A 15,271-nucleotide genomic window follows, 5' to 3' on the forward strand; every position below is an offset into this window, starting at 1 on the left:
AAATGAATTAAAGTCGGTTGCCTCTGTAAACGAGGAAACGGTAGAAGGTACTGATGGCAAGAGGCTGCTGTGTTTTTGCAAAGAGCTTTGTAAAACATTTACTCTAGCAATAAATGTATAGTTTCAGAAAAAAATGAACTCAAAAGTAAGTAGAAGGCCACTGCTTGTGTGAAGGGAAAGCGCCCCTCGTTCCCCATGTTGACACTACCTGGGCTGCAGAACTGCTAGTCTGTACCTTTACAGGCCTGAGTTGAGGAAAGGGAGCCCAGGCTGAAAGAAGAGGCAGCCTCGTGGAGCAACTGGAAGCACTGGCATGGCAAGAATGCAAGGATTGTCCAGTGTATTCGTTTTCTAGCTGTCGTAACAGATTACCACAAATCTAGTGCTTTAAGACTAATTTACAGCTTTAATTGACAATTTTATAGTTCTGTAGATCAGAAGTCTGACCCAGGTCTCACTCAACTAAAGTCAAGGTGCCCGTAGGGCTGCCTTCTCTTCTGGAGTCTCTAGAAAATGATGTTCCTTTGCCGTTTCCAGCTTCTAGGGGTCTCCCACATTTCCTGGCTCGTAACCTTCTTCTTCCAGCTTCACAGCCAGTAACAGCGCGTCAAGTTCTCCTCACATCACACCACTCTGACCTAACCTTCTGCCTCCCTCTTCCACTCTTAAGGCCCTCCATGATTACACTGGACCCCCCCCCCCCAGGTAATTCAGGAGAATCTCTCATTTAAAGTCAGTTGATGAGAACCTTAATTCTGTCTGCAACCTTGATTTCTCTTTGCCATGTAGCATGACACATTCATAGATTCCAGGGATTCGATGTGGAAATCTTTGGAGGACCATCTATTCTTACCATGATTTAACACACCTAGGGACACAATGGACAGTTCAGAAGACATCTGGGCTTCACCCATCTTTCTAGTACTTCACCTGAGACAGATTCCCAATTCCCACTGATGTACTGTAAGGTAACCAGCCAGAAAGTTCCGAGGGGTAGATCAGTGGTTGTGTGCTTTAAGGGGGAAAAGTGGAGACAACTCTAGATGGTGTACAAAAGAAAACTTTGTAGTGGACAAGCTCAAAAGGACCAACATATTTGCTGAACTATCAAGAGTTGGACCAAATATTCTCCAAAAAGCATAGATAGCCAATCAATGACAGTCAGAAAAGTGACAAAAACAAAACAGAACAAAAACACAGTAAGAGGAGGACTGTGTCATCACACAGACAAATGGGGAAAGATTTGCCACTTCTCTCTGATATCTCTATCCCCAGGCTTAGAGAAGTCAGAACTTTTAGGAGATTTAGGAGCAGGAATCTTGTAAGAAGAAAGTACCACCACCAAGCTACTCGACTCTATCCTTGAAGAAGAAGAGCTTTGAATCCATACAATATTGATGCTGCAGACTTGATTGGAATCTTAATAAACAAAAGTGGCTGGAAAATTTATAGACTCTGACAAAGATTCAGTAAGAGATGGAAAAAGTAATTTATAGCATAGTAACTATCGAGGACAGTTCGGGAAAAAATTTTTAACTTATATTCTTACCTCTATGAGTCTATATTCTTCAACAACCTGTTACAAGTATATGAAAATCTGGAAAGCCAATTCAATTTGTATGTCACTTAGATTACATTAGCTCTGGGGAATACAAAAGAGAGGAACACGATGTCCCTCAAGTGAGCTGAAGGACCATGCTCTTTCCTCAGGCCCTTATTTCCAGCAATGGTTCTCTTTAAAACTATATTCTTTAAAATGAAAGAAGTGGGGTCCAAGCTAAAAGCAGTAAAATTATTTTTCATTTTCTAAGCAGCAATAGAAAGACTGGTGCTATTATAAATACAACCAATGAGTTCATGCCTTCATGATATTCAAGTATATAAATGGAATCAACATTTTTCTTTTCAAAGGTAAAAAAAAAGGTAGGAAAAAATCAGGGAAGTGATTTGCTTTTGCAATATAAACTATTTGCTCTGCTGTCATAGTCAGTCTCTTTACCCTTATCTATCTACCTCTTCAACCCACTAAAAAGCCTTCAGGGACGGAGCAACATCTCAAAGACTGATGGAAGGTACAGGGTAACATGTAGTGAGCTGTTTCAACGCTAACAGTGGAAATTCATGTATTTTTTCTCTGAAAGACTGTAGAATAATTATTTTAAGCTTATTTATCTTGAGAGAGAGAGACAATGAGAGAGAGAGAGAGAGAGAGAGAGAGAGAGAGAGAGAGAGAGAGAATCCCAAGCAGGCTCCACACTGTCAGTGAGGAGTCCAATAGGAGCCTGATTAGGAGCCGCATGGGGGCCAGACGCCGGGCTTGAACTCAGGAACCATGAGATCATGACCCAAGCCAATATCAAGAGTCAGACGCTTAGCTGACTAAGCCATCCAGGCACCTCTACAATAATTTTTAACATTCAGTACCTAAAATAGCAAAAACATGATCAATCATGCAATCATAACACAGTTCACTCTATCAATTTTCTCTGTTTATTTTATACTTTATATTCTCTCTCTCTCTTTTTTGATTTTTGCTCTGTGTAGGAGACACTTGTATTACTCACTGTTTCTCTTTTCCTTCTAGGCACACTGGAGAGCCAATGGGTTGGAAGTGAAGTGATATATGTCATGTCTGTATGGAGATATTTAAGTTGACAGTACAAGACACAACAGCACTCTCCTTCCCTGAAATTGTGAAAACACGTGTTGAGAAGAAGCCAAAAGCTCCAAGCGGCCTGGATTGCCAAACAACCACATTCAAGGTGACTATCCCGGAGAGTCACCTGAACCCTAACTAAACTGGCTTCAAGTGAGCAAAATATAAACTTTTGTCTGGCCAAATCACAGACAGTTTAATTTTTTGTTATTGTCGTTACTGTAGTATAACCTAGCTCATCCTGACTGATATACTCACTATGCATAACCTATTTCTCTATTTTGGTGTTAATTTTAATTTGCACTTATCCTTAGGCATTTCTTCACATTACTAAACATGCTTGATCACCCTGCAAATTTTGATTTGTCAGATATACACATAGACAGAGGTATAGGCATAAATGTGATGAACAACCAGTTTCTTTGGAATATAAAGCTGGCAGGAATCTTGTCAATTCAGCTTGAGGCACAAGTCCTCACCAGGTGATATGGGAAATACTGGGCTACTGCTGCTTGAGATAGATACTTTCCTAGGACTGACAACGCAAAGTACATTTACACACTGGAATCAGAGAAATTCCATTTTTCATTCTACTTCCACAACCACAAGTTCTTTGATTCTTAGTAATGCTAAATTCTTGCAGCCTTGGAAAACATCTGCAAAATGGGGGGATGATATATCTAATTTGTGGGGTTTGGAAGTAATTAAAGATAATGTAGGCAAGAATATTTGGCACAGAGTTAATAGTCAAGAGGATAAATATTACTGTAAATATATCATGCTTTCTGATGAGATTTTGGAAATTTACCAGGTGTTAGGGGCTTCGGGGAAGGAAACAAGGTTCTTAATGGTACCCCTTTGTTCTCTAGTTTTGATGTCTCCTTCCCTTCAACTCTCCTGTATTGATTTCCCAAATCTCTCTAGGGATTAGTTCCAAATGTATCTACTTATGTAACTGAAGAGAAACACAGGCCAATATGGCAGTTCGTGCTTATCCACAGGCGAGATGCACCAAGACCCCCCGTGGGTGCCTGGATAGTGCTGAACCCTATATATGCTATGCTTTTTCCTATTATAAACATACCTATATAAAACATACCTATATAAAATAAAGTTTACTTTATAAAGTAGGCACAGTAAGAGAGTAACAAGTAATAATATAGAACATTTACAACAACAGACTATGATAAAAGTTATGTGAATGTGGTTTTGATCTCTTAAAATATCTTATTGTGCTGTACTCACCCTTCATGCGATGATGTGAGATGATAAAATGCCTGGGCGAAACTAAGCGAGGTAATGACGCAGCATTCTGACGTAAACTTAGGCTTCTATTGACGTTCTGCCGATTCGTCAGAAGGAGGGCCATCCATCTGCTTCTGGACCGCTGTTGACGGCGGGGAACTGAAACTGCAGAAAGGAAAACTGCAGATAAGGGGGAGTAACCGTATTCTTCTCAGGCTAATAATAATGTTATTTGGGCAAACAGCACATTTGGATTCCTGGAATGGCGTTTACCTCTCACGTCGCACATTGCTTATGTTATTGACATTTGACATGGGACAAGGTTTGTAAAGTATACTATGTATCAGGAAAGCAAAGTAGGATCACATTTCCAAGCATCTAAGGCACCGGTCTGAGTTTGGTAAGGGATTACTTGGCATAGAATCTCTTGATTTTCTTCAGGGTGTGGCAGTGTAGATTAATAATTAAGTATATGGGTTCACACTGAAAGGGCGGGCCTACGCCGGCCGACTCCATCTTGTTCTGTGTTCTCCACCTTGAGTGACTATGTCCCCGACATGACCCCTTTTCCGGGAAATTCACAGAAACCTCAGACTGCGCCTCCTCCCCTTGAGTAACCTCCCGCTCACCCGTTCAAACTTTCTGATCAAAACACGCCCAGCGACCTGCGTAACAGGACTCCGACCCTTCCCCAGCCAATCGGCTGAGGCCACAGCCATTACCTCACCAACTGCCCCTAGACCCCTATAAAACCTTTGTGCTTTTGAAACTCGCTCTCTCTCCCTGGTATCTCACCGCTGCGTCGGTGCAGGTAGGGGATTGAGCTCGAGCTAGCTCGAATAAAGGTTCTTTTGCTTTTGCATCGGACTCGGCTCCCTAGTGGTCTTTGGGGATCACGAATTCTGGGCATAACACACACCCAAGGTCTGTCACTTACGATCTATGTGATTGGACAAGTAATTTTGCCTCAGTTTTGTTTTTTTTTTTAATGAGACTGGGAAAATGGTAATGTTACACACATCGTTTGCTGAAGTCTTAAACAATTATAAACAGCGCCTTTAGAACAATGCTTGGCACGTAATTGGTGCTATGTTAGTGTGGCTGTAATTACTACTGTGGTACAAGATTTCAGTATAGGTTGATCATTAGTTTTCTAGAACTCTGATTTATATTTATACCAGCTTCTTAATTGTACATTATCTGTTTGAGTTATAGCCTTTCTTATGAGAGTAACGAATCTAGCACATGAGGTGTTCTAGGCCTGTTAGCCTGAATTCTAAGTTCTAAGTCAAGACAAATATGTTATGAGCAGTCTAAGTCTGTTATCAAGGGAGAGGGGATGCCTCCTTAGTCCGAGGGTCTAGGTTAGTGACCAGGAACTGAAAGGGAAACATCAAAGGGGCTCTCTGGAACCTTGTTAGAAGCAGACAAGAGAAATAGCCAGTAGCATTTGCCTGAGAGATGCCCTTCTTTGATAAATTAGTTCACATATTTAAACATTTATTAATCACGGAATATGTGCCAGGCCCACTGATTAGGTGAAGAAATAATGGTAGAAACAAGATGGAATTTAAGAGTAAGCTGTGGAACATGACTGATTACATTGGGGGAGTGAGGTACAATGGCCAAGGAGACTTCTCAGGTTTTGTGGACCCTAGAAAATACCATTTGGGGAGGAATGATGAGTTTTTAGCTTCAGGTGCACAGTATTTACAAGGCTGTTAGAGGGATGCCTAGGTGGCTCAGTCAGTTAAGCATCTGACTCTAGACTTTGGCTCAGGTCATGATCTCATGGTTTGTGAGTTCATGCCCCATATTGGGCTCCACGCTGGCAGTGCAGAACCTGCCTGGGATTCTCTCTCTCTCTCTCTCTCTCTCTCTGCCCCACCCCAGCCCTCTCTCTCTCTCTCAAAGTAAATAAATAAACTTACCATTACAAGGCTATTAGAATATGATTTTTTTACCTTTAAAGAGCACTATAAATGGAATAAGGAAAGCAGAAACTTTAGTGGTTTGAGAAAAATTGGAAGGTGAGGAAATGGAGATAATGATTGTGGTCTATTCTTACAAGAAAATTATGAAAGAAGACACACCTGGTACCATAATTATATAATGAGACATGTGGTCAAGAGAAGGATTTTTTTTTTACTGGAAAAATATTTTAATAGCTTGGTGAGAAGAATAAATTGGGAGAGAGAGATTCAGAGAAATGATGGAGCATTGGCTCCAGAAGACGTGGGGTTTCAGGTTAGGTTTAGCCAAAGAAGGAAAAAGCTCATTATCTGGGAATAGAGTAAAGGAAAAGTTATTTCTACAAGGGAAGGGAAGAGATTTGTTCTGGGTCCCTAAAATCAAGGGGATGGCAGTTATAGAGATATCATATTTTGGCGAAAAATAAAGATAAACAAAGTGGTTTTTAATGTCAAAAATATAATAGATCAGGGGCACCTGGGTGGCTCAGTTGGTTAAGCGTCCGACTTCAGCTCAGGTCATGATCTCACGGTTTGTGAGTTCGAGCCCCGCGTCAGGCTCTGTGCTGACAGCTCAGAGCCTGGAGCCTACTTCGGATTCTGTGTCCCCCTCTCTCTCTGCCCCTCCCCTGCACATGCTCTGTCTCTCTCTGTCTCAAAAATAAATAAAACATTAAAAAAATGTTTAATTAAAATATGTATATAATAGATCACGTAGAGTGGTTTTACATTATTTTTGACGGTGGATAGGCAAGATACAGCTAAATGACCATTTATCAGAAATGTTTATGCATTTGAAATACAGAAGCTCATTTGAATGACCCAATCCAATGCTGATTTTCTGATTTGCAGAACTTATTTTACTCATTTGCTTTCTACTCTAACACCATCTTGGACAGTTTTCAAAGACCTAGAGAGCAGACAAATATTGATTTTAAATTAAGCTTGTTGAAAGACTTTAAATCCCATGCTTGCCTCTAGTAGAACAAAGAGAAGTGCATTTTCACCTTTAAATGGCAAGGAAAGGAAAGTAGCATTTAGGTTTATTAAACCAAAATTTGGTTATGTGGGTCTTTGTAATACAATACAAATTTGAAGAGATTCTCTTGGAACTCATTTGAATAATGGAGTTCAGATAATAGTTGTTGGGGTAAAAGAAAAATATGATTATTCTGATTCATAATGGAGAGTTAGTGAAGTGGGGAGAAGGGAACCAGATGTGTAGATATTGAAATATCAGTCACTATCTTTTGACCAGGACAATGTAGAAGAGGAATCGCCTTTCTATTCCAAAGAATGCAATTCTCCTAGTACAACGAACAACTATCTTAATACAACCAACAATTAACAATATAGCACATTTCTGACTTACATTGAAGATAGTCATCCACAAATAATTTGCAAAATGTATGGTTATTTTAGTTATAATTTTAATTTTTAAACTATTTTAAAATGAAAATATATAAAATATGAAAAAAGATTATTCTGCTAATATACATAGGAAGAATTATCCTGAGTCTTGTACTATATTAAGTATTCCTGACATGGACAAAAAATGATTCCTACTTATTTGTATTTTTAATACAATTTTAATCACTGAATTATATACTCCACATATAATAAGAGTAAATTGTTTTATAGTCAATCATAACAAAACACGAAAAGGCAAAGTATGTAATATGCTATGGTTTTCTCTTAATCATAATTATGCTTCTTCCAAATGGACTCTAAGCTCTGGATTTACACATGGAGGATCTTCCCACCAGTTTTATGCCTCACAGTGGGGAAAGGCAGTAACAGGCCATCTAACTAAACTCCTGAGGGCCGGTGGGCAGGTAGGAAGTAATTGCTTTTTAGGTAGAAAGTTACCAGTAGGACAAATCCAAATAAAAGTGTTGACCGTGTTGCAGAAAGTAAAATTACTCTTAACTCTTGTCAGAAATCTCCCTACAAGATGCCATGAGTAGATGCCATTGTGTCAATCAGAGTGAACAAAACTTGTTAAGTACCAAACACAAGATGGATCTATCCTCAACAATGTAAAATTCAGGGTTTCAAGAAACATGAGAACTCCTTCTGGCAAACATCTTATAACTCCAAGAACTGTATTTTGCTTCTAAGCAAGTAACATTACTTTCTCAACCTGTAAATATTTAAGTGATCTAACCTAATAACTTCTACTCAAATGACAATGGGTAAAAATGTGCAATAATGTATGTGAGCCAAACAGGAAAACAACTTGTTACTGCCATAGTATAAGAAGTAGAGATATTTTACTTCCCCTTTAATTCCATGTTTTATTTAGTGACTGTACAATATTCTGTAGTCTCCTAGCACTTCCATTGAATTTATGAGCCAAATAGATTCTGCAAAGGAAACATTCTGTTTCTCCCATGTGCACCTAACTGTATTCATGTTAAAGATACTTTGGAAATAATTTGTAGAGTAAGGAAACTTATGGGAAACTATGGACATTTCACAACCTCAAATGATACATCAGGCAATTCTCAGACACACCAAAGTGAGATGGTCAGCTTCAGTAAATAAAAATACAAGACACCCAGTTAAGTCTGAATTTCAGATAAATAAATTTTTAAAAATATAAGTGTGTTCCAAACTTTGCACGAACTGCACTAAAATATTAGCTTGTACCAAAAAATTATTCATTACACAAAACATTTATTCATTAAATTTAGTGCCTCATAGTGTACTAAAATTATTTTGTACTAAAAATTATTCATTGTTTATCTGAAATTCAAATTTAACCAGGCATGCTGTATTTTATTTGGCAATCCTCCACAAAGACATTTTGTAGTATCAATGTCTTTGTCTCCTATTAGACTGAGTCCCTTTATGGTAGGGATGGAGTAATTCATATTTGAATAGTCAGCCCTTAAAGCAATGTCTGATACAGAATAGATACACAATAAAAATGCATTGCACGAATGAATGAATGAATGTAAAGGATGAATTTTAAAGAACTGAAATAGATATAGATAGATATAAATATTTACTTTATAGCTTATTCTGTTGGCATAGTTCAACAAAACAACGATTACTGGTACCGTCAAAGAGTGAAGCCAGTTTCAGCCCCCCCACCAGGGTTACCTCTGGCCAACTGCCATGAAAAACAGCACACCTGTTATTCTCTTGCTGGCTGCAGCTGGGGCCATGCAGAAAGTGGAAATGGGCGCAACCTTCTTTTTGTGTGTGTGACCTCAGGATGCCCAGCTGAAACTTTGGTTACACTTGAGAAAACAACAGCTGTGGACGAAAACCAAGATGAAGACCCACTGGAAGACCCAATCTTCAGTGGGATATTGAGGAATTCAAGAGCTTCAGGTGAAAAGTAAAGAACTCAAGGGCTTTCTCACAAATTGCCCCTGGCTGTGTCTGGATGCAATTCACTCTAAAATCCCAGATGAGACTCTCAAAAAGCATGTTGTCCATTCAGCTACCCAACTATCATATTAATTGTATCCTGTTTTGTTATCGTTTGGGTGGAAAAAAGTATTCTCCCAGGAATGTGCAAAACTCTGCATATAAACACAAATTCTCAGGACTGAAATGTGATTGACATGATAGGCATATCATAAATAAACTTTACCAGCATGTGCGCGCGCACACACACACACACACACACAGAGGTTATAAATATAAAATATATTTTATATGATATGTATTATAGAATACATATTTTTATATTTCTATCAATCGATGTATGAATAAATAAATTTAGACTGTGAATGAAACCATGTGGTTTTAGAGGTTTATAACTTTAACTCACAATGGCTAATGTATTTGGACTATGATGTGTGGTAACATGTCTCAGAAATTATCATGACCCTCAATAAAACTGGGAAATGTGAGATACAGTATGTTTTTGTTATTTCCACCCTTCTGATATGTTCTCATCTCCCACACCTGGGCTATTGCAATGACCTAATTTTCTAAGGACCTGACCTCCAGAGCCTCCCACTCCATCACCCTTCCCAGGACTCTCAGATCCACATTGGGTGGTCCTCGAAGTCCATTTTCCATTGTTGTCACTCAGTCACATAAAGTTGGTTGTCATTCTTCTCCCCATACAAACCTTAATAGCAACTTCACTACTCTCCAAGGTGACTTTTGTGTCTTCCCAGGTGGATGACAATCTTTTTAAATATGGGAATGGAATTAGGAGAAACCACAGGATCCACCTGCCCTTTTACCAGGGTAACTTTGACTTCAGCAGTGCCTTTGTTTTGTGATCTAACACAAAAGAGTGACTAGTCATGTAATTTTTTTGACCAAGTGAGGGGAGTTAGGATGATATTTATTACCATTGGATTATTCTAGCAGTCTGCTGGGGGTAGACTTGATAACTGAGACCTCCTGGAATACCATACATGCCCCAGAGCAAACCGAGCTTCTAAACAGCTGAAGTTCTCGGTTGTTCTTTTGTGGTTCTTTCTTGCTTATTATTTCAGGTATAAGCTCCTCCACTAGGAAATCAGTGTTTCCCATAGTTTGACTCCACTCAATCTGCTCAAATTTAATTCACATTGTTTTTATAGCACATGACATCTGCTTTTCATTTCCATCCCACCTCTTTGTATGTCATTTTTTTCCCGGCTAGTCCTCCTCCATTAACTACACATCTCTAGGAAACCTCTGCCTACTCCAGCCCATGTTAAACACTTTCTCTAAGCTCTCAGTGCGTTTCTAGTTTATATCTACACTTCTTGCTAATGCTAGGAAAAATTTTCTTCCCAGGTGGAAACTCACATGAGCAATAATCAAGTCCCATAATAACTTACAAAAGTTACAGCATTTCTATTCTTATTCATGGGAAAAATAAGGTCAAATGTCAATTTATCAATATTTATATGTACTCCTGAACAAACCTTCCAGATAGATTGGAAATTTGTTATTACACGGCTATAATCAATTCCTTAAGCAACAGCAAATTGCATCATTAGCTCTGCACATTTAATCTAGTGTTGAGAGGTTGTGTATATTAGTGAGAACTGGTAGTAATACTCAAAATACATTGTGAACCCTATTTTGTACGTGATAATCTTTCTTGAAATATTTAAGCTAACACACTATTTTTGAACCAAGAACAGGACACGGGAGTACACACTGCACAGATAACCTACATCAATGGTTCCTAAAAATACAAGGGATAATTTCAGAACTTGACTTTCTGTGCCTTAGAGTGGATTCTGAAAAGGCTCCAAATTGGGTCTCATGTAGTTAGAAAAACGTACTTACACCTAAAGGATATATAAATAAACATCTGTGAAAAGCATACAAATGTTCAGGGCTCTGGGCAGTCTCTAGAGGATACCAGTTGCCTTATCTTTTCATTTAGGCTTCGAATTAATTCCAGCAAACTTTTAGAGTACACCTACTATTTTTGCCTTTGTGCTAGGAGCTCGGCCAGAACAGTAAATAAGACAAACTCCCTGCCATCAAGGAGCTCACAGTCTAGTTACAGAAACCACCAAAGAAACAAGCACGTACAGCGTGACATTTCCAGCGTGGAGGGAGCAGAACGTACGTATTATATTTCTTTTGTATACCCTTCAAACGAGCAATTAAAATAAATCTTTCCGGGCGACCCTGTGAGAGGAGGCACTTCGGTAGTTCCGTGCGGGAGGAACATTGCAAGGTTGAAAGTTCCCCCAAGCAGCTGTGCACAACACCACAGTTTGATTGGAGCCCGGGGAGGGGGCAGGGTCTCATTGGTCGCAATCATGGCTGGAGATTATTTGCAGTCAACTGCCCTAGAGGTAATGGGGTTTGGAACTACTTTGGTGATTCGGTAAAAAGAGAAAGAAAACGGAGAGGGGGGACTCAGCTTACCCAGGAGCCCCCACCACTTGCTGATTGGACCCACTTAGCATCTGCAGGGAGGACAACAATGAAATGAAAAACATTTCCAGGGGTGAACCCCACGGGTCAATCTCCGGCTGTGCGGGACAATGGGGGGTCTGGCCTCCTCTTCTCTTCCAAAAGGATGAAGGAGTCTTAATGAAGAGACATTTTCTCCGCGAAGATTCTAAACCCCAGCGGGTTCCACTAACTCCAGAGCAGCGAAGCCACCGGCAGAGGCCGGGGGGGAGGGGTGTCGCTATGTGAATCGCCACTCTGAGACTCGGGCCCTGAGGGACAGCCGCGTCCCTGAGCCCCTCCGCCCGCTGCGCGCGACCCCGGGCGGGCTGCACGCTCCCAGCGGCGCGCTGCTGCGCCCCCGCCCCCGCCGAGCCGCGGCGCGGCGCGCACACCCGGGCCGGAGCGCGCCCCCGGCACACAGGCGCCGCGCGCTCCGAGCGCTCAGACCGCGGCCGCAGCCGGCCGAGGACAGCAACTCCCGCGCGCCCGCCGGCATGCGCCTGGGCTAGCGGCTCCCGGTTCCCGCGACCACCGCGCGTCCTGCTTACGATTATTCCCGTCTCACTCCCAGTCTCTCTCTCTGCTCGCTCGCGCTCCCTCTCGCTCTCTCTCGCTCTCTCTCGCTCTCTCAGACACACTCACATACGCGCACACACACAATCTCCCACCAATCTATACGCCGGAGGAGAAAACATTTCCGTCGCGCCCCCTCCCTCTCCACCGCAAGAAGCTGAGCAGCCGCGTGGTGGGGGCCCTCGGAACGTCTGGAAATGCTAATCCTAAAGCGCTTTCTCGCCTGTATCCAGCTCCTCTGTGTTTGCCGTCTGGGTGAGTGATCAGACCTCGGTGGGGTTCCATCTCCGGGATCGTGTGGGACACTGTGGGGGGGGGGGGGGGGGGTTGAGAGCCTTAGATACTTGCTGCCTCCGCCGCCATCTAGCAAGGAGGGAAAAGGCACGGTGGAGCCCACGGGGTCCACGGCGCCGCGGTGGGTGTTCAGCGGCTTGGGAGAGTGCGCCCCTCCCCACCTCGCACCTCTGCCACCTTCCATCCGCCCTCGGGGATGCGAGCTCCGTCCGGAGAGAGAGGCTCGCGGTTCACGGTCCAAGTCCGCCGGGCTCTGCTGTCTCCCGTTTGGCAAAGTGTGGAAAGAGCCTTCTAGGTACACGTAAGAAGAGAATAAAACCAAGGTGCGGGGCTACGTACTAGATCGCGTTTTTGCTTTTAAGTTCATTATGGACTTGAATGGAAAATACACGTGCCCGACGCGAATAACACACACACACACACACACACACGTCTAAAAGGTAGTAACAGGAACAAGCACCAACCTGACTTTTCAGTGTTTTCCAGTACTTTTAATTTAGTCACATTCAAGTCTGGGCAGTTACCTTAAAAAAAAAAAAAAGTTTCTATCAAAATTTCTGTCATCGTCTACCACTGCTGCCAAAGTCAGAGGAAAGCTGCAGGTTGATATATTTATTCATGGATTCATCTTTCATCCACCACCTTCCAGGTTATACATTCAATACTGAAATTACATTTTGAAAAAAATATATATTTACCTGGGATGCAGATTCAAGTGTTCTAGTCATTTTCCAGAAGAATTGTTAAGATTGGGTTTTTACATTTTGTTTCAAAAAATCTTTTTTCCTTCATGAAGATTTCCTGTTATAATGGACTATAATAGGTTTGGAGGTATTAACCTGAAAGTCAGAAAAGGTACCTCGGTTTGTGAATACACATATTTTACTCTTTTCCGTTAGAGGATCCCATTTTTTTTAAATTTTAGATTGTTCATTATAGATATTAACCTACATTTTTATTCAATTGATGGTGCTCCTCTTGGAAAGGTAACCTTTACAAAGAGAAATCATTTTCATGTTCTAACTAATGAGAATTACATTTCAAATATGGTGATAATTGCCAACAGCCCCCCCCCCCCCCCCCGGTGATACATGGACATAATTTAAATTCCCAGTGCTTTACAAAAATATTCAGGGGTGATGTGATACACAAGGTTGGCATTTAAGACTTGCAGGAGAATCTGGTCCTGGTTTTCTCTAAAACCACAGAGTTAATTCTGGAGGGGCAAAGACATTTTTTGAAAGTGCTGTGCTCATCAAATACACACCTGTTGAATTTGCATTTTTATTATAGATCTGTTTTAACAAGAAAGCTAGGTCGTCTTGGTACTTAGATTATTAGTTAAAGTAAATTTCACTGTAGTACAGAAATAAACCAGAGAATATTGCTTTGTATGCCATCCAAACCACTGCTTTGAATATATTATAAATTTTTAAAAATTGAGTTATAATTTGCATACCATATACTACATCTTTTTTTAATGTTTATTTTTGAGAGAGAGAGAGACAGACAGACTGAGAGACAAAATGCAAGTGGGGGAGGAGCAGAGAGAGGGAGACACAGAATCCGAAGCAGACTCCTGGCTCTGAGCTGTCAGCACAGAGCCCTTGTCTGGGCTCGAACTCACAAACTGTGAGATTATGACCCAAACCGAAGTCAGGCGCTTAACTGACTGAGCCACCCAGGTGCCTCCTAATTCATCTTTTTAAAGTGTATCAGTTCAGTGGGTTTTACTATATTAACAAAGTTGTGCAACCATCACCACTATTTAATTACAGAACATTTCAGTCACCCCCAAAGAAACTCCATTAACAGTCATTCCTTACTGTCTCTGACCCCAGCCTGGTCAACCGCTAAGCTACTTGTATTTTCTGTATATTTGCCTATTTTGAGCATTTCATGTAAATAGAATCATGCAGTATGTGGTCCTTGGTATTTGACCTGGTTCATTTAACATGATGTTTTCAGGATTCATCCATGTTGTAGCCTGTATCAGTATTTCTTTCCTTTTTATGGCTGAATAACATTCCATTCCAGTATTTCCAGTGTGCAAAGTCTTTTTTCAATAAAACATTCTTTATAGCTCATTATTTTGGGTTATACAGATTTTGGTTTATTGGATGCTTTCTTTAATGCTTTGATGATGTAAAATTTAACTACAAAAAATTAAATTAATGTCTACGAGGATCACAAGTTTACATAACGATATTGAATGTAAGCCTGTATTAGAACTCAAAATGTGTTTTTTGTGTGTGACTGACAGGTGACTACTTTTGTATCCCTTCCCATTACAACAAAGTTGACCTTTTACATTGTTGCCCACACTTTGACCTAGGGCCTTGGCAGCCTCAAATGGGGTGAATGTCTTGACCTCAGGGTAACTTGTTTTGAAAAACTAAAGCGTATTATCTACAAATAAGATATGCTGCCTCCATTTCAATTATTTTTCCTCCAACATGTGCTATGGTATTTGTGACTATATTTGTTGCTCATCTTCAGGGTTCTTGGAGCCAACGGGGTGGCCTGGCATATGTAACAGATGCTCAGGAAAGGTCTGTCAACTGAGATGTGCTGTGTCGGATGACAGCTCCAATACAGTTGAGTGTTAGGCTGCCATTGTTACTATCATCCTAGGACAAGTTGTCGCATTCAT

General features: G+C 40.8%; 1 protein-coding gene and 1 long non-coding RNA gene across 5 annotated transcripts in view; one reads left to right on the forward strand and one right to left on the reverse strand.

The window, feature by feature from the left end:
• Positions 1 to 4,061, reverse strand: part of LOC128775585 (uncharacterized) — a 231,064-nt gene extending 227,003 nt beyond the window's left edge. The window contains exons 1-2 of the long non-coding RNA XR_008420403.1: positions 3,902 to 4,061; positions 2,561 to 2,685 (exon numbers count right to left, since the gene is read on the reverse strand). This is a non-coding gene — a long non-coding RNA (uncharacterized LOC128775585). The remainder of the gene's footprint in view (positions 1 to 2,560; positions 2,686 to 3,901) is intronic.
• Positions 4,062 to 12,187: 8,126 nt separating this feature from the next.
• The window catches only part of PTPRZ1 (protein tyrosine phosphatase receptor type Z1), a 183,631-nt gene continuing 180,547 nt past the window's right edge, over positions 12,188 to 15,271 (forward strand). For 2 of the 4 annotated variants that reach the window (XM_019452563.2, XM_019452564.2), the window contains exon 1: positions 12,188 to 12,579. In XM_019452563.2, coding sequence (XP_019308108.2) covers positions 12,522 to 12,579 — 58 coding nt within the window. In that variant the 5' untranslated portion in view covers positions 12,188 to 12,521. The remainder of the gene's footprint in view (positions 12,580 to 15,271) is intronic. The other 2 variants (XM_019452566.2, XM_019452567.2) reach the window with 1 other exon arrangement.

This window comes from Panthera pardus, unplaced genomic scaffold (genome assembly GCF_024362965.1).
Source record: "Panthera pardus isolate Hobbes unplaced genomic scaffold, ASM2436296v1 HiC_scaffold_8, whole genome shotgun sequence".
Classification (NCBI taxonomy): domain Eukaryota; kingdom Metazoa; phylum Chordata; class Mammalia; order Carnivora; family Felidae; genus Panthera; species Panthera pardus.